We start from the raw sequence: 19,682 nt of genomic DNA on the forward strand, positions 1-19,682 counted from the left end.
ATCATTTATCTGTCTGTCTGTCTATCTATCTATCTATCTCTCTGTCCGTCCATCTATCTGTCTGACTTTCTGTTCATCCGTTTGTCCATTCGTTTGTCTGTCCTATCTATCTATCTATCTGTCTGTCTGTCTGTCCGTCCGTCCGGCCATCTCTGTCCTATTTGTCGATCTGTCAGTTTGTTTGTCTGTCTTTCCTATCTATCTATCTATCTATCTATCTATCTATCTATCTGTCTATCTGTCTATCTGTCTATTTATCTGTCTATGTATCTACCTGTTTGACTCTCTCTATTTCTACCAGTCTTGACACCTTGTGTCTCTCTCCCGCCTTCCGTGTCTCGACCAGCCATGAACAAATAGTGCCAGATGAAAGTGTTTTGGTAGAACAACTCCAGAGCTAATCCACTTACATTCATGCCGAGATCCCTTTGAAAAGCGAGAGAACAGGGAGGGCAAGACAGAAACGAAAGAGGACCTGCAAAAAGAGTCTGGCAGCAGTGAACTCTTGAACCCTGGGCTGAATGAGGTGAGGTTGCTTCACGTCAGAAAAAAAGAGAGCTGGTGGAGTTAGTAAACGTGGGCAGGACTCCGTCATCAGCTTAGAGGAAAATCAGTGTGGTTTTCTTAATCAAGCACTGCTGTTGTTGAATGAGTATGAGGGCATTTTGACCGCTAGCAATCCTTCGTTAAACACACATCCACTTTTATTTAAATATGTAATTGCAAAATGTAACTGTTTTATGTTATTGGAGTTGTGTTTTTATGGTGGACACAAGTTTTCTCAGGTTTGTACTACGATTGTGGCAATACAGCAGTGTGTGTGAGCACATCAAAACCACTGTGTTGTGTCTTACATGTGTACTAAAATCAAGTATTTGGTCGTCCATCGTTCATTCCATGTCACTTAATTTTATTTATTTAATTATTTTTTTAGAGGATGAGTTAAAACTATGTGTAAGAATTTCTGAAAAGACATGTTTACTCAAATAAGAAATGACAAATGCTTTTTTATAAATTAGTAGTAGTAGTAGTAGTATTACTACTATTTATTATTATTATTATTATTATTATTAAAATATCTAAACATTGATTTGTGTTAAAGTATTTATTTATTTACTTATATTTAAGATTTCATGAAGAATCTATAAAAAATAATGTGAGTTTGAAAATTAATTTATTTTAACATGTTGAGTTAACTATTTAAATTTTATTTAATATTTATAGTAAACTTTTTAATTTCATGTGTCATAAAGGGTCTATGTCAAGAAATTTATAAGAATTTTTAAGTCAAATTATTAAAACATATGTTGAATGATCTATTTTATTAAAATCTATTTTATTTATTTATTTATTTTAGTATATTTTTATGTATTACAAGAAATGTATTAAGAATTTTAAAAGTGAAAATAATAAAGCAGATGTTAATTATTATTTTATTTATTTATTTTTATTTTTTTTAATTATACATTTTAAGAACTATACTTTTTAGAATTTATTAATAATTTTTAAAAATTAAAACTAAACAAAAAATTATTATTATTATTAAAATATATCAACGTGTTGAAATATTTGTTAAATTTTAATTATTTATTGATTTTAGAATATTTTTTACATTTTTAAAAATTAAGAAATTAAGAATTTTAAAATATTAAATATTTAAAATATTAAAGCAGATGCTAATTATCCAAAATTTATTTTAGTATACTTTTTAAGAAGTATACTATTTTAAGAAATGTATTTTTTTTTTTTTACGAACATATTGGCAACTTTTTTTGTTTTTGTTTTCTGTTATTCTATTACTACATGTTATTATCTCCATCTGTGCATTTAATCTATAATATTGTCCATTCTCTAGTCCATTTTTTTTTTTTTTTCCCAGCAAATAAAGAAGCCATTTAGGTCAAATAGTTCCTTAAATTCATTCCACATGTTCATACTTAAAAACAGCAGGGAAAACGTAACTATACTCTGGACTGTCTTCACATTCATTTCATTTTATTAGGTACTTTAGTGTTACGATCACAATGTGAGCTCATGCGCTGGTCATTTTAGCTGCTTTGGCACAGCTAAAGACAGCTAAAACTAAACTCAGACGTATAAATTTCAGGACAGATGTCTTTGGATCGAATCGCTAGACTGTATTGTGTCGTTTGGCTCCTCGACAGCTGTCGTTTGTTTTTAATACGGATCGTTGTGTGTACAGTTCTGTTCTGTTTGTCTTTTGATGCTAAATTTGAAGCCTGGTTTCTAGCTAGAGAATTATGTTGTTACGCTAATGCTAAGCTACATGCTATGTTGGCTTACTGTAATGATTATAAAATAATCTCAAAAATAACCTGCGGAATGGCAGAGTTTAATGTTAAATGTCTTGAAAAACATTTTTGACAGACATAACCTTACAAAAATCCACTAGGAAGCAATTTATTAAATATTTATGGGTTTTTTAAGGGTAGCGACCTAATTCCTAGATCTGCTCTTGTGAATATTTGTGTGCGGTTTTGTTGATCATCTGCTTTTCCAGCAGTGATGTCAGCTGTGATGTAATCAAGACTTGCCACATAACAGAAATCCCGTTTGGAACGATTCACATCTGAGCTTAATTGTCCGTTCGTTTGGACAGACAGACTGAGTAGACGGTACCTGCTCAAGGCCCATGAAGATATTTTAACTTTGATCTGTTTATAGGTCAGATACCTGATTTCAGTGAAAATGAATTTTACGAACCCGATTTAATGGAATGAAAACATTTTTTTTGCACCTTGTTACTGGAGGGCTTTAACATCTGTGATGGATCATATAAAACCAAAGGTTCACATCTTTACAGCTCGTTTTAAAGTGGGAACCGACACCTTTTGGACCTAGTTTATTCTTTGACCAGGCCAAACTATTTCTTGACTGTGTGAACGGTGCAAGTCAGGATGAATAAGCTGAAAAATCTGCATAACGCTCAACAGTTTAGGGTTTTAACAAACCTCTAATCCTATTTCATTACACTTTGGTATTTAACATTTACAATTTGGATCATTTTTTTTTATTTTATTTTTATTATTTAAAAAATGTTATTTTAGGGCTTTCAATCAATTAAGATTCATTTAAGAAATTAATATATTTCTGATATTCATAGGTTTGTATATGCACAACAATTTAATACAAATCTATAGCTACGCCAATTTTGTACTAATTTATGTATTACAGAGTTTATTTTTTTTAAATTATGTATTAATTTTATAATATTTTTATTTTTTTAGGGCAATTAAAATATTTTAAAAAATGATTATATACATGATATATTAAATATAAATTTGAATGAATTTCCAATTTAGTACTAATTTATTCATCACTGGTTTTAGTTTTTAATTATATATTAATGTTATATATTAATGTTTTATATATATATATATATATATATATTTAAATAAAATATAAATTATGCCAATTTTGTACTCATTTATTTATTACTGGTTATATTTTTTTTTAATTATGTATTGAATTTATATTATTATTATTATTATTATTATTACTTTTTAAGAGCCATCAGTTGATTTAAATATTATTATTATTATTTATTTATTTTTAGGGCTACCTGTTGATTAAAATATTACAAAATAATGATTATATAGATTATATATTAAATTAAATTTAAATTATGCAGATTTTGTTCAAATTTATTTATTATTCATTTTATTTTTTCATTATGAATTAATTTTATATTGATATTATTTTTATTTATTTATTTATTTATTCTTTTTTTGGGCTATCAATCGATTAAAATATTACAAAATAATGATTATATAGATTAAATCAGTTAAATAAAAAATTGAATAAATTATTTATTTATTTATTACTGGTTTTACTTTTTAATTATGTATTAGTTTTTTATTATTATTATTGTTATTATTATTATTATCAGTTAATTAAAATTGTCAACTGATAAAGATTCATTTAAGAAATTAATTGTGATTATATATCTGATATACATAGATTTGTATTTGCACAATAATTTAATACAAATCTACAGTTATGCCAATTTTGTACTAATTTATTTATTACTGGTTCTATTTTTTTAATCATATTAATTTTACATTATTATGATTTTTTGTATTTATTATTATTGTTGTTATTGTCGTTATTAGGGCTATCAATTGATTTAAATATTAAACAATGATTGTCTAAATGATATATGCACATCTGTGAATGTGCAAAATTAAAAAATGTATAGTTAGGCTTATTTATTCAAGTTTATACTTAATTTAATTTTTTTCTAATTTTATTTATTATTTTTAGGGTTATCAGTTGATCTGGGAATGCTAATCAATTGAATTTAGTAAAAATGTAGACTCATTTATTCTTATTTATATATTATTGGTTTTATTATATTATGGTTTTATATATTAAGGTTTTTTTTAATTTTATTTATTATTAATTTTAGGGCTATCAATAGGTTAAATTTCCTTGTTGCGTCCTAGTAAGCTTTAGTGCAGCCCACAAATGGTGTTATTTCAATCAGGAGTGTGTTCAGTGTTGCTATTTTGCAGTGCAGTTGAAAAGGAAAAAAAAAAAAAAATACATAAATAAATCCATAAGCTCCCTCGGTCAAGACCTCTGCCTCTGTTTGACGTGTTTCCGCTCATTGGCGTCCCGCTGTCACACTACAATAGATCGGAATGTAGACGAGATTTCTGCTTTAGGGAGAAACACACACGTACCGTAAACACACACAGGCAATTAGGAGCACATCCAGTGGAGGGACTCGCTGTGTGGATGTACACACTGGATTTCTGACTGTGTGTGTGTGTGTTGCGGCTACATCTGGCTTTCTGCAGTGTTTTAGTGAAGGAGACAGATGTTGTTCGCTGGTGTTCAGTGTGCGGTGCAGCTGTCGGACAGAAATACAAATAATTCCGCTCTATATATCGTAAGCCAAAGACCCACACACCTGTTGAAGGAATGGTGGGATGAATTTTTTCATGCATTTTTTATTTTATGGGTAATGCTTATATTTGGCAAATGTATTCTTCTTTTTCTTATTTTATTATCATTTTTACAGCTGACAACCAATTAAATATTATTTTCTGTCTGACTTTATTATGCATTTTTATTTTATGCATACTTTTTCTAGCTAGGCTTATTTTGTCTTTTTTTTTTCGTTATTTTATTTTATTGCTGTTTATCCAATTTTAATGGATTTTTCATGCATTTTTATTTTATCCATAATTTTTCTTGCTAGGGGATTTTTTTTTCTTATTTTATTTTGTTTTACAGCTGTCAACAGAATAAAAATACATGAAAAATGTATGAAATATTTAAAATATTTAATACATTTTTCATGCACTTTTATTTATTTATTTATTTATTTTGTTTGTTTAGTTTTTACAGCTGTCAACCAATTAAAATATTTAAAAAAAATTTATGCATTTATATTTTTTGCGTACTTCTTGTAGCTAGGCATTTTTTCTTATTTCATTTTGTTTTTGCAACAGAATAAAAATGTGTCTAGCTAGCTGATTTCTTCTCATTCACGTTTTATTTTATTTTATTTTATTGCTGTTAAACAATTAAAACATTTAATGGACTTTTCATGCACTTTTATTATATCCATAATTCTTCTAGTTGGGCTTTTTTTCTTATTTTATTTTATTTTTAAATCATTTTTACAGCTGTCAAGTGACTAAAGTATTTAGTGAAATTTTTATGCATTTTTTTTTATGCATAATTATTCTAACTAGACCATTTTTTCTTATTTTATATTGTTCTTACAGCTGTCAACAGAATAAAAATGCATGAAAATATGTATCAAATATTTACATTTTTGATAAATTAATTATACAGTTTTATTTTATGCATCATTTTTGTAGCTAGGCTAATTTCTTTTCATTTTTCATTTCTTTTCATTTTAATATTAATTTAAAAATATATATATTTGATTTGATTTGATTTTATTGCTGTTAACCAATTAAACTATTTAATGGATTTTACATTCACTTTTATTATATGCGAAATTCTTTTAGGGTTTTTTTTTCTCATTTTATCATTTTTACATTTATTTAATGATTTAATGATTATCATTTTTTAAAATATTTAATGATTTTTTGTGCATTTTTTATGCATAATTCTTCTAACTAGGCTTTATTATTATTATTATTATTATTATTATTATTATTTTGTTTTTACAGCTGTCAGCAGAATTTTTTTTTAATATTTGAAATATATCATACATTTTTCTATTAATTTTTATCAATTTTTATGCTTTATTCTTCCAGTTAGGCAAAAAAAATATATATATATATATATATATATATATTATTTGTTTATTTATTTATTTATTTATCAACCAATTCAAATAGTTAATTGCAATTACACAGTTGTTATATAATTACATAGCTATAAAAGCATAGCAGTTGAATTCAAAATTATAATGTACAGACAGGTGGCTAATGTATTAATGTTTTTAATTGTTCATAATTTTAACATTGTTGAAAAAGTAAAAAAAAATAAATAAATTGACAGAACAAGCAGACTGAATTTAAACTGTGAATCAGAAAAGATCAACAGATGCACCAGGACATCTAAAAATGTTTATATGTAGATTTAAAGTATAAATTCCATCAAATCTCCATCTTTAATGATTCCGTAGCCATTTCTTCCTGTCAATGCGGTCATTTGCTCTGCCCTCTGTCACACCAATAGACTGTAAAAAATATGGACGTGGTGTCCATGACGTCACCCGTAAGTTTCTTAAGAGCATTTTTGAAGCTCTTAGTGGGCGTGGGTCGGACGTCGCCATCTTGGAATCGCGTCACTGCACGTCACTCCCAGATAATCGAAAATGGGCAAAGAGGCGGGACGTGGGTGGAGCTGGTTGCTGAAACCACGCCCGCCTAGCGCGACAGTGGTGACAGCTGCGGCAATCCACCTGTCACTCAAGTGGCCACGCCCTAAATTATGCAGAACTTTAAGGCTTAATATAAATTAAACGGATGAGTTATAAAAAGATTCACCCCCCTCACAGTTGACATGAAGGGCACAATTAGCAATAGACCAAAAACACTTTTTGTACCAGGCTGTAAACATTTTTTTTCAGCTGTAAAGTTGGTCATTTTAACATGGGGAGTCTATGGGATTGACTCCCTTTTGGAGCCAGTCTCTAGCGGACAGTTGATGAATTAAAGCTGGGACCCAGTTGGGTCCCACCAAGTGGCAAGTGCAATCCCATATGGAATCCATGTGGGCAATTAAAATGGGGCCATTATGGAACCCACAGACAATCCCACATAGAGCCTTTTTTTTTAGCCCATTTCAAACCCACATGGGCCACACAATCAAATGTTAGCTGGGTTAAAGCTGGGACCGAGATGGGTCTTGTGCATGTTGCCCAGTTGGGTCCCACCTTGTGACAAGTGCAATCCTATATGAAATCCATGTGGGCAGTCAACATGGGGCCATTATGGAACCCGCGGACAATCCTATATGGGGCCCATTTTTCAGCCCAGTTCATACCCATATGGGCCCCACATACAAATGTTGGCTGGGTCACTTCCGTGTTGGTTTCAATAGAGAGAACGGGAGGTTGCCGCTTGGGTCACACCTTCTTAAATAAATCATTAATATTAAGACTAATGCTATCATAATGACATCTAGATTCTTTGTAGGCCCGAGTGTTAATGTGACTAGCATGCTACTGTGTTGTAGTAGACCAGACGTCCCCGTTTTCCGGGGACAGTCCCAGTTTTTGGCGCTCTGTCTCCAACTGAAGTTGTGCCCGGAAAAGTCCCCGTTTTACAGCACGCAAATAACCTGCAAATACACTGTAAAAGCCCGAGATATTTAGCCAGCTGGCGATCGTATGATTGTGATTATTTTCAACAGCAGAGGACGCTGCGAGCTATACTGATAACTCGGCCGCGCGCCGATACTTTTATGAAGAGCTGGACGAGAGCAGAGCGCTATTATCATCACTTATCGAAAGAGACGCCGTTAATGTTAAAGCAAAGTAATGCTGTTTGTGTGCACTGTATAACAAGGTATGAAAAGTTTGCGGGATTGTTTTGAACACAATAGGCCTGTTAAACATTCATGAAACTTCAGCTGCCACAACTCCGATATGAATAATATAAAAAATAATAAACTAATCAATTACACCGTGTCAGAAGTACATGCGACGCGATAAGCTGTCCATACCAGATGCGGCGCTGCAGCGCAACGTGACAAAATCACTAAAATATCACAGCCATTCAGAAGCGCACTCCGTACGAAATGGACAAGTTTATAATCTTTTCATAAATAATAATGAATAAATATTAAACATTTTAACATTATTAAAATTACATACTGAGTGACTGATACCATCTTTGTCATGGAAAACCTACTGAGTGAGTTCGCAGCTTTGTTTGCTTACATTTTTTTCAAGATCTGAGGTAAATTATCTATTCTTGGTTTCAGTATGGCTGTAAGTGTCAGGCAATGTCATATTAAACACTCACATTAAACACTTTTAACACTGAATAAATTTCCACTGGGGACTGCGTCGTCGTCCCCCCACTTTCAAATTCGTTTGTTAAATTAATGTCCCAGCACCGCCGAGAATTCGCGCCAACGTTAAAATGAAACCGAAAATGCGCGCGCGCATTCGAAAGCAATTTTAATATCCCGCGTTTAGAGAGCGGTTCCCCAATGTGCAAAAATAATAAGCCTGATTAGGGATAGAAAATATCCATTTCCAAAAGCATAAACGTAATATTTTAAAAGTTATAATTATTGTACTCACAGTTGTGGAAATGTTAAATACATTTAAAAAAACATATTTGTTAAATACAGTTTTATTTATCATATGTTCTCATAATGACTCTTGTTTCTAAAGCCATAATTTTATAATACTACTGTTTTGATATGTTTGCTATTTGCAGTAGTTACTATTTACTATTGTATTAAAAAACTACAGTAAGTTTGATCCTCAAACATCACTGTAATCATGGATCGCGGAAGCGGGGGGGCCGCCCGGGCCGGTCTTCACCCAAAACACCTTATACTACTGTTTCATCTATTGAAATAGTTCAGTTTTAATGGCAAAGTGATTACATTGCGTTTCATTCTTTTGTTAAATTAATTTAGAAAAACATTTGGAGCATTTTTGTTCATTAAATATAGGCTAAATTTTTGTTTTTTAAAGTAATGACCAAGTGGTCAGCGAAAGACTGATCCTACACATTGATCAAACACGCACAGTCTGTTTGATCAATTTTGCCCTCTCAAATCACGACTTGACTAAAATAAGATCTGTAGATATAGGCCTAAAAGAGTTCAAGTATAAAACAATGTTAGTTTCAACGTTAAACAGATAAATGTGCGCTATTAGGCGCATACCCAATCCTTTTTGCGGAGAGTGGAAGCTAAAGCCGAACTGCAGGAAATGGAGGCGCCAGCGCGATTACTTGCATTTTTTTTCAGTGGAAACAATTTAAAATGTTCCGTCATTTTTGCTCGTAAAGGTAAGAGTAATACTTCAACTGTTAAGGGTCTTTTGTTTGTGTGCACTCACAATATCAACAAAACGTTGCAAACGGTGCTTTTATTAAATAAAGAAAACAAACATGATGCGCTTTCTGTTGCCTCAACAGGAGCGCTTCACAAAAATTAACGGAAACTCAGCGAATACATACATCACAGACATGACACATATATCTATAGAAAGCTTGACATTATTACTTAACGAAACAAAACTAATACTCTTTCACAAAAACAAAAAACTCTTTCAATATGTAATCTGTAAAGATGCATTTCTCTAAAGGCGCGTCCAAAGAGGAGATGGTGAGTCAGGATCCGCAACCTAATCCTTGGGACACTGACTCAGAAAACACTGGTTTGTTGATAAATAGTTGAAATATCTCCTTTCTATTTCCCCCGACACATTCATTGTAATTACGTTTGCCGGAGCTGTGTGGGAAGTTTCAGCCTATTGCGTGCGCTTGAACGCGGATCTTCCAGCTGCGCTGATTTGCTGCTGCTGACGGAGACACTAAAAGCTTTCGGAGTCGGTCTCGTGTTGTTTCCACCAGCGCAGAAATTTGCTTTCATCACCATAATTGGTGTATGTATAAAATATAAAAATAAGGATAAGCCTAAAACAGTCCCGAAGCCCGGCCGCGTCTGAACTATGACCTGAAAATTGTCCAGAAGCCCAGACTTATTTATAACATTTTAGATATTGTATAAATTTATACAGTTTAATAAAACATTTTTAATTAATAACTATACTATTAATATTGTTTTTAATATTAAAATGTAGACTAAAATGTAGACGCCCCCCCCCCACCCACCCACACACACCTTCCCGGGCCCCCCCTTCTTTTGATACGTTCCGCGATCCATGTGATCAATTATGATATTAATACGCCCATATGGCGTAACCCAGAACAATTAAAAAAAAAAAAAACATATTATCCCCGTTTTTTAATTCGTAGATAATCACTAGTGAGATTTAAGTGATATTTTGACCACTGAACTAGTAAATGTCCCCGGTTTTCATTTAATAAATCTGGTCACCTGCAAAAAAACTGATCCTAAATCCAAACAGCGACATTTTTAGCTAAAGCTTTTATAATACCATCTACAAATTTACAAAAAACATGTTTGTACAATCCCAATGTTGTGTTCTTTGGTGTTTTGTTTTGAGTGAGTTTAGCTCACCTTAGCGTTTAGGAGGCCACTGTATGCCGACACTAAGCGCTTAGCGAAGCTTTAAGCCACAATTGAGTGTGATGTTGCCAAGAAAGAGGGATAGAAGTGACGGGAGGGAAAAAGAGATCAAGTGTGAGTGATTTACTTTGAGTGGTTGATCTGTGTGCGCTGAGAGACGTGTGCGTTGTGATGTTTTTATCGTTTGCTGGCTGTCGCACTCTGTCTCGAGCGCTGCGTTCAGTCGGGCACAGCAGAGTCTTGCTTGATCTTCCCAATCCCTCGGGCCGCTCGCGGACCGCCACAACTGCCGCCGTGATGTCATCAACACGTGACGTGCCGCTCTGGATGGAGTGTTAATATTTGATACCCAACAGAGCCTCTTTCTCTCGACGCCGTTCTCTCGGTTTATGTTCCTCACGGAAACCTAAGACACAGCACAGCTTTCCTTTCTTTTACCTATAAAAAAGAGACATGAGAAAGTACTATATTAATATGCATCTTATTGAAATTTGTTTAAACAAATGTATTATATTAAAAAATATATATTAAAATACTAAAAGTTGTATTTTGAATATAAATTCATAGGTAATAACTTAATTCACGAATAATTTATTGTTAATAATAATATAAAACAATATAATGGTATCATAAACATAATGCTGTTAAATGTTCATTATTTTATCTCTTTTTTTAACAGAAATATGTGTTAAATATGTATTAGTATTTTTTCACACTGTTTTAACGATGGTTAATTTATTAATAATGTATTGTCAAAAAATTATTAGCTTAATACTCATATTTATTAGCATATTTCCCTTATATAGTGTTATATATTATATAATGCATTATTTCCTTATATACTATAATTTATTATAGATTGTATTATATATAAAATGTTTTGTTAATGTTTAATTTATTAATAATTTATCATTAATAATGACATACAGTATAACATAAAACTGTTATGCAGTTGTTTAACAAAAATATTTTAATGTTTATAAATAATATGAATATATTTTTGTTTTTGTTTTTTACTTTGTTATATTGTAATTTTATATATACCTTTAAAATAATTTACATACTGTACATGAATATAATTTATAGATTTTAAATTATTGTAAATTATATATATTTTTTTTATTTACTAAAAATGAAATCCTGACATATATATATATATATAACTATGTGTTATTTTAATTTGGAAAAAAAGTGTTTTACAATAACATGAATATTATATGTATATATATATATATATATTCTATTTTTTGTTAAATTGTAATTATATATAATTGTATTATATTATATATTTTTATATATAAATTTTTTTTACTTGTTTTAAATTTCAGTTTTTTATAACAAAATTATTTATTTTTTTATATTTTTTTATTTTATATTTATTTGAAATTATTTATTATTTATTTATTAAAAGTGTATCTCTTAATTTTTTCCTCCTAATAATACAATGCTGACATTTGAAATGATTTACATACATGTAAATTTTATATATTTAATTTAACTGTGTTATGTTTTTATTTTTACATCATTATATTTTTACTTGTTTTAAATGTTATTTTTATTAAAAATGTATTTGTGTGTTTTTATTAATATAATATTTAAATATTTCTTTGTTAAAGTTGTATCTCTTCATTTTTCCTACTAATAACACAGTGCTGAAATTTGAAAAAAATTACATACATTTTATGTATGCAATTTTATTATATTATATTTTTATATTACATTATATTTATGTTTTTACTTTTTTATTTATTTATATTTTTTAATGTTATTTATTCATATTTTTAAATAATATATTTTAATATTTTTTTTTTTTTAATTGTCTCTCTTCATTTCTCCTTCTAATACCGTAATGCTGGCATTTAAACTACTTGATTCATATTTCCCCTCAGCTGTTTTGACTCGGTATGTAAACCCACAAGAAATCAAGCCAAAACATTTAGCGCAGGTTTTCCAGAGCCTCGGTCCCCAGAGATGCTGCACGCTCAGGGGCGCGATGTGCAGTGACCCACAACGACACAGCTCCATAAGCACAGAAAAACCCCACAGCACAAGTGCACAGACAAGCCCGGAAACCTTCCCAATCCCCTCCGAAGGGAATCACTAACTCATCTGTCACCTGATATACAACAACACTCGGCTATCTTAATTTCGAGTGCTTACAGCAGTCTGAACGTGCATCAGGAATTTGCCTTTAAGAAAATAAAGCCTTTAAGACCATTGGTTATTTTACAATTCAAAAATATGTAATGGTTCTATAAATAGGCTAATAATTTCTTTATGTATTAGTTTTTTTTTTTTTTTTTTTTTTGTAATTTAATTTATTTGTTTTTTAGATATTATTATTTACATTTTGGGTGAAACATGACCTGGATATGCTCATAATCTCTTCGCTTTCATGTTTTTGTTGCTCATTTGCTTGCGTAATGATGCAGCGTCATTAGCATACATGCATATGTGCTTGCGTGCTGAGTTGGGTCTCTTTTTGGCTGTGGCCCTTCACCCTTTGTCTCCAGCTCTATGAGACAGAAGCTAAAGTTCATGGGAAAGGGGCCTTAAACATCCCGTCGCTCTTTGAAGCACATAAGAAGGATTGTCAGGGGCACTGAAACGCTCTTAGCCTCCTTGTTTTACACCACTAACTGCTGCTATGCTTGCTACAGTCATAGCAAAGCCTAATCTTCTGAAATATGCTCTGCTAAAAACAATGTGTGACTATCAGGTAGCTGCTTTATAATGTTAGCATAGGTAAATGCGCTCATGCTCTGTGAAGATATAGCACTAGGACAAAATGTCTGCCTTGGCAATATATTAAAATAATAGTTCACCCAAAAATGAAAATTCTGTCGGTAATTACTCACCCTCACGTTGTTCCAAACCTGTAAGACCTTTGTTCATCTTCAGAACACGAATTAGGATTTTTGATGAAATCTGAGAACTTTGTGACCCTGCATAGACAGCAACGCAACAAGACCAGTTTCAAGACCCAGAAAGGTAGCAAAGACATTGTTAAAATAGTCCACATGACCATGGACCATAAAACCAGTCATAAGGAAAACCTGGAACCTGAGGGTATAATAAAAAAATCCAAATATTGAGAAAACTGCTTTTAAAATTTGTCCAAATGTTCTTATCAATGCATATTACCAATCAAAAATTAAGTTTTGATATATTTACGGTAGGAAATTTACAAAATATCTTCATGGAACATGATCTTTACTTAACATCCTAATGATTTTTAGCATAAAAGAAAAATATATAATTTTGACCCATACAATATATTTTTGGCTATTTCTACAAATATACCCATGCAACTTAAGACTGGTTTCGTGGTCCAGGGGTCCATCAGTGGTTCAACAGTCGTGAACACCTGGCGAAATGGCTACGAGAATAGTTTTTGTGCGCAAAGACAACAAAAATAACTTTATTCAACAAATTCTTCTCTACCATGTCAGTCTTTGATACGGTCTTTAATACGTGCGTCAAGGTACTGTCGTGAACACATTGCGAAATGGCCACGAGAGTAGTTTTTGTGCACAAAGAAAGAAAAAAATATCTTTATTCAACAATGTCTTCTCTTACGTGTCAGTCTTTGGTACTGTCTTTAATACGTGCGTCAGGGTACTGTCGCAAATGTAAGGCGAAATGGCTACGAGAGTAGTTTTTGTGCGCAAAGAAAACAGAAATAACTCAACAGTTTTTTCTTTCATGTCAGTCTTTGATACTGTCTTTGATACACGTGTGTGTCAAGGTACTGTCGTGAACGGGTCAAAATGGCTACGATAAAAAATTTTGTGCGCAAACAAAACAAAACAAAAACAACTACTTTATTCAACAATTTCTTCTCTTACGTGTCAGTCTTTGATACTGTCTTTGATAGACGCATGAAGGTAGTCATGAACGCTGCCAAATGGCTACGAGAGTAGTTTTTGTGCGCAAAGAAAACAAAAATAACGACATTATTCAACAGTTTCTTCTCTACCGTGTTAGTCTTTGATATGGTCTTTAATACATGCGTCAAGGTAGTGTTAAATGTGCTGCGAAATGGCTACAAGAGTAGTTTTTGTGCACAAAGAAAATAAAAATAACTACTTTATTCAACAATGTCTTCTCTTACGTGTCAGTCTTTGATAATGTATTTAATACATGCATCAAGTACTTTCGTGAATGCGCTGCGAAATGGCTACGAGCGTAGTTTTATGTGCTCAAAGAAAACAAAAATAACTTTATTCAACAATTTCTTCTCTTACGTGTCAGTCTTCATACGGTCTTTAATACGTGCGTCAAGTTACTGTCGTAAACGTGTTGAAGACTGACACGAAGAGAAGAAATTGTTGCATAAAGTCGTTATTTCGGTTTTCTTTGCGCACAAAAAAAATGTTTTTGTAGCTTCATAAAATTATAATTGAACCACTGATGTCACATGGACTGTTTTAGCAATGTTCTTACTACCATTCTGGACCTTGAACATGTCAGTTGTGTTACTGTCTATGCAGGGTCAGAAAGCTCTTGGATTTCATCAGAAATATCTTCATTTGTGTTCTGAAGATGAACGAAGGTCTTACAGGTTTGGAACATCATGAGGGTGAGTAATTAATGACAAAATTTTTCATTTTTGGGTGAACTATCCCTTTAACATCACATTTTTCATTTGACTGCATCCTCATGTCTCCAGGAATAACGTCAACCTCTTTGTTACTCATAGCATCATGTCTCGACAAGGGTCAGGGGTCATGGCAGGTCACGCGTCAGGACTAATAAACGGGTCAGAGGTTGCTGACGGTTAATGCTAGTTAATGCTAGTTTTCATGACATCTAGAGGCATTTGAGTGAGTTCATGGTTACTGAAATAATTGGCGCAAATAGTAGTTCAGGTATTGTGGACATTTTCCGACGATAACAACAAATGTTCAAAACATCCTGAGCACTTCACAGTTTTAATATCAGCTATGAGATGCTAATAAAATATGACACATTTGCTTATGTTGTTGCCAGGCGGTTAGGAGCGAGAGCGAGGTGACCTTTCTCTCACCGTGCCCAAATGCATTTTCCACGTATGTTCTCACAAGTGAAAAGTGCTTTTCTGTCTCGCTGTCTTTCCGTCTCTCTCTTTCTTTCTCTCTGTCAGTGAAAAAGCTTTTCATATCCCTGTTCTCCTGGCCTGGCCTGTCTCTCTCCATTTCCCCTGTTGTTTGTAGGTCAGTTCCTCCTCTAATGCTCAAAAGAGTTTGTCTTGTCCTGAGAGAGGGCCACACAGAGCAAATCCATTACTGGCCAAGACGAAAACAGCACAGACTCATTTTAAGAGCGCGTATTGAATGCTAAGAAAGTATAAAGTACCTCAAATTACATTTTTGGATGTTAAAATACTTATTCAGTCAGTTTAATAAGTAATACATTAGCTTTTTGTAGGTTGAGATCCTTGAAACACTGTTTCTGTGGTGCTTTCAAAACATTGCTCTGTTTGTTTAAAAATTCTGACCAGCCTTGCACGGCAACAGTGGCTCAGCCAATGGCGTGAGTTTGGGGGGCGGGGCTGTCTGTCTGGCTGACCAATGGCAGAGTGTGTGGGAAACCTGTTTGAAACTTGTATTTTAAAGTGTATTTTAACTGAATAGAAGATAATTTCATGGATACAGTTGTGTAAAATCTGTAATAAAGTCAGAGATCTCATTATGAACTCATTATGAAGACTTGATGACTTAAAGGGATAGTTCACCCAAAAATGAAAAAACATTTTTCTTCCAAATCTGTAAGACCTTCGTTCATCTTCAGAACACAAATTAAGATAAGGTAGTAGGGAAATTGTTAAAATAGTCCATGTGACATCAGTGGTTCAGTTGTAATTTTATAAAGCTAAGTATAGTTGTACAACATATATAATGTAACTTTCTTTCTCTTTTTCTGTCAACAGTCGCTCTGAAAAACCACAACTGCAATGGTTTGTCGGGAAACAATGGTAACCATGACAACAGTAAAGCCACGGGATTGGTCGATGGCTGGCTGCACGAGGGAGAGCTCCTACTACAGGTCAGAAGGACAAACATGTTACAATGTATGGTGTTCATGTGCCATAAATATACTGTAAAGAATCATTTAAAGCAATGTCCTTAAGGAGGAGGAGATGAGGAGAAAAGAGGAGAGGCTATTTCTGCCCGGCCTTGTTCTCGTTTCAGACACTTAGGCATGAATAATGCACAGATAGAGCTCTCATGTATTATAAAGGAAGAATAAAATAAGAGGTAAAAGTATTCTCTTATTTTTACTTTGAAAGTTTCGCTCTGTCCATCCGGTGACAGCAGTTCTGAGACATTTGAACCACCTGTCCACTCACGTCTACACATTCCGCCTTCTTTGCTTCCTTCCTTCCTGGCTTCTTTATTTATGGCTGTTCCTTTCTTTTTTACACCTATTTTTTTTTTCTTTCTTCCTGTCTGTTTTTCCTTTGTCTTCTGTGGATCTCTTCTTTCCTTCATTTTTTCCTTCCTTCTTTTCATCCATTGATCCATCTCTTTCTTTCTTCATTCCTGCCGTGGTCCTTCCTTCCTGCTATCTTCTTTTTTTCCTTCCTTGCTTCTTTCTAGTCTATTTCTTCCTTCATGACATGTTCTGTCCTTACTTTCTTGCTGTTATCCTTTTCTTCCTTCCTTCCTTTATCCCTTATTTTATTCCTACCTTGCATTGATCCATCTTTTCCTTCCTTCCTTCCTTCCTTCCTTGATTCCTGTTAAACTATGCCCTTCCCTTTCTCCTGTTATCTTCCTTCGTTTCTTCCTTCCTGTCATGCTCCATCCCTCCTTCTTTGTTCTTTGCTGTTTTGCTTCCTGTCATGCTCTGTCCTTACTTTCTTCCTGTTATCCTTTCTTTCCTTCCTTCTTCCCTTATTTTCTCCCTACCTTCCATCGATCCATCTCTTCTTTCCTTCCTTGCTTCCTGTCAGGCTCTGCCTTTCCTTTCTTTCTGTTATCTTTTTTCTTCCTTTCTTCCCGTTATCTTCCTGCCTTCCTTCCTTCGTTCCTGTCACGCTCTGTCCTTCTGTTCTCTTTGTTCCTTCCCTCCTTCCTTACTTCCTTTACTTCCTGTCAAGCCCTGCCCTTCCTTTCTTCCACATGTCTTCCTTCCTTCCTTCTTTCCTTCCTTCCTGTCATGCCCTGCTTTTTCTTTCTTTCTGGTGTCTTCCTACCTTCTTCCGCCCTTCCTACATTCCTGTCACGCTCTGTCCTTCCTTTCTCTTTGATCCTTCCCTTCTTCCTTATTTCCTTTCTTCCTGTCAGGAGCTGCCTTTCCTTTCTTCCTGGTATCTTCCTTCTTTCCTTCCTTCATTCCTGTCATACTCTCTCATTCCTTTCTTTTCCTTCCTTCCTTCCTTCCTGTCATGCTCTGTCCTTCCTTTCTCTTTGATCCCTCCCTTCTTCCTTATTTCCTTTCTTCCTGTCAAGCCCCACCCATCCTTTCTTCCTCATGTCTTCGTTCCTTCATTCCTGTCATGCTCTGTCCTTCTGTTCTCTTTGTTCCTTCCCTTCTTCCTTACTTCCTTTCTTCCTGTCAAGCCCTGCCCTTCCTTTCTCTTTGATCCTTCCCTTCTTCCTTATTTCCTTTTTTACCTGTCTTTCTTCCTTTCTCTTTGTTCCTTCTTTCCTTCCTTACTTCCTTTCTTCCTGTTATCTTTCTTCCTTCCTTCTTTCCTTCATCTCATGCTCCGTCCTTCCTGTCTTCCCATTATCCACCTTCCTTCATTTCTTCCTTCCTTCCTTCCATTGATCTATCTATTCCTTCCTATTCCTGTCATGCTCTGTCCTTCCTTTCTTCCTGTTATCTTCCTTCCTTCCTTCCATCTCTTCCTTCCTTTCTATTTGTTCCTTCTTTCCTTCCTTACTTCCTTTCTTCCTGTTGTCCACCTTCCTTCCTTCCTTCCTTCCTTCCACTGATCCATCTCGTCCTTCATATGCCTGTAATGCTCTGTCCTTCCTTTCATCCTTCCTTTTTCCTTCCTTCCTTCCTTCCTTATCTATCTATCTATCTATCCCTATCTCAGCTCACTTTTAAGCTCACTCTCTCTCTCTCTCTCTCTCTCTCTCTCTCTCTCTCTCTCTCTCACTCTCTCCCCTGTGTTGTGTATTGTTGTGTGTGCTGGACTGTGAATGATGCAGTGGTACATATTTGATAGTAATGCTTCCTGACTGCCATCCTCCCTCCCCCTCCTGCCCCACGAGAGCCCTGTGTGGGCTGTTCTGCCAACCAACAACCCGAAATATTTATACTGAGCGCTGCTACTCAGCCATGTTTTCTGAGTATGTTTGGACCAGGTGTGCATGTATGAATGAGTATGTGTGTGTGTATGTGTGTTCGCATACAATGCAGATGTTACAAATCAAATGAGAGGGACGCAGGAAGATATGACTCCATAAACTGCTTAACTATTCATGATGGTGCAACACCTACTAATTCTCGCGGCCAATTTCCTCGTGTTACTACATTGCACCTTATTATATACATATATTATCTGGCGTAGACAATCACAGATTAAAGTGGAAGACAGGATTTAGTGATTTATTATTTGTTGCCTTATCATATCATGTTTGGTTAAAGTGTTCAATTTGCATTCAGAAAGTGTTTGCAACAAACACAAGCACAGCCTAAATAAAACATTCATAGGATTTCAAGAGAGCCCTTATTTAAACCCAGACCAAAAACTTATTTAAATGTCAGACACTAGACTCTCCACACTTACCAGGTCACACTCAGTGCTCGAGGGTTTTATCGATGGTGGATTTGTACAGTGACTCCAGAGTATAGCCATACACAGTTGTTTTTGTATTGTCTGTGGATGTGTCAGATTACCATAATCACAAATCCACACTTAGAGCCCACCAGATGGTGATGAGCTACAAAATCTCCTCACCAAAAATACAGAACAAGAGCGCATGCTCACACACTGTGTTCAATTGCAATGTGAAATCTATCTATTCATTTATGTATTTATTTACTTAGCC

The 19,682-nt window shown here is 33.7% G+C and overlaps 1 protein-coding gene across 1 annotated transcript in view; it reads left to right on the forward strand.

Moving 5' to 3' along the window:
* ahr1b (aryl hydrocarbon receptor 1b) overlaps positions 1-19,682 on the forward strand; it is a 51,038-nt gene that overhangs the window by 12,382 nt on the left and 18,974 nt on the right. The window contains exon 3 of the mRNA XM_051095055.1: positions 16,604-16,719. Coding sequence (XP_050951012.1) covers positions 16,604-16,719 — 116 coding nt within the window. The remainder of the gene's footprint in view (positions 1-16,603; positions 16,720-19,682) is intronic.

The sequence above is a fragment of the Labeo rohita genome, chromosome 22 (assembly GCF_022985175.1).
Source record: "Labeo rohita strain BAU-BD-2019 chromosome 22, IGBB_LRoh.1.0, whole genome shotgun sequence".
NCBI classification, from domain to species: domain Eukaryota; kingdom Metazoa; phylum Chordata; class Actinopteri; order Cypriniformes; family Cyprinidae; genus Labeo; species Labeo rohita.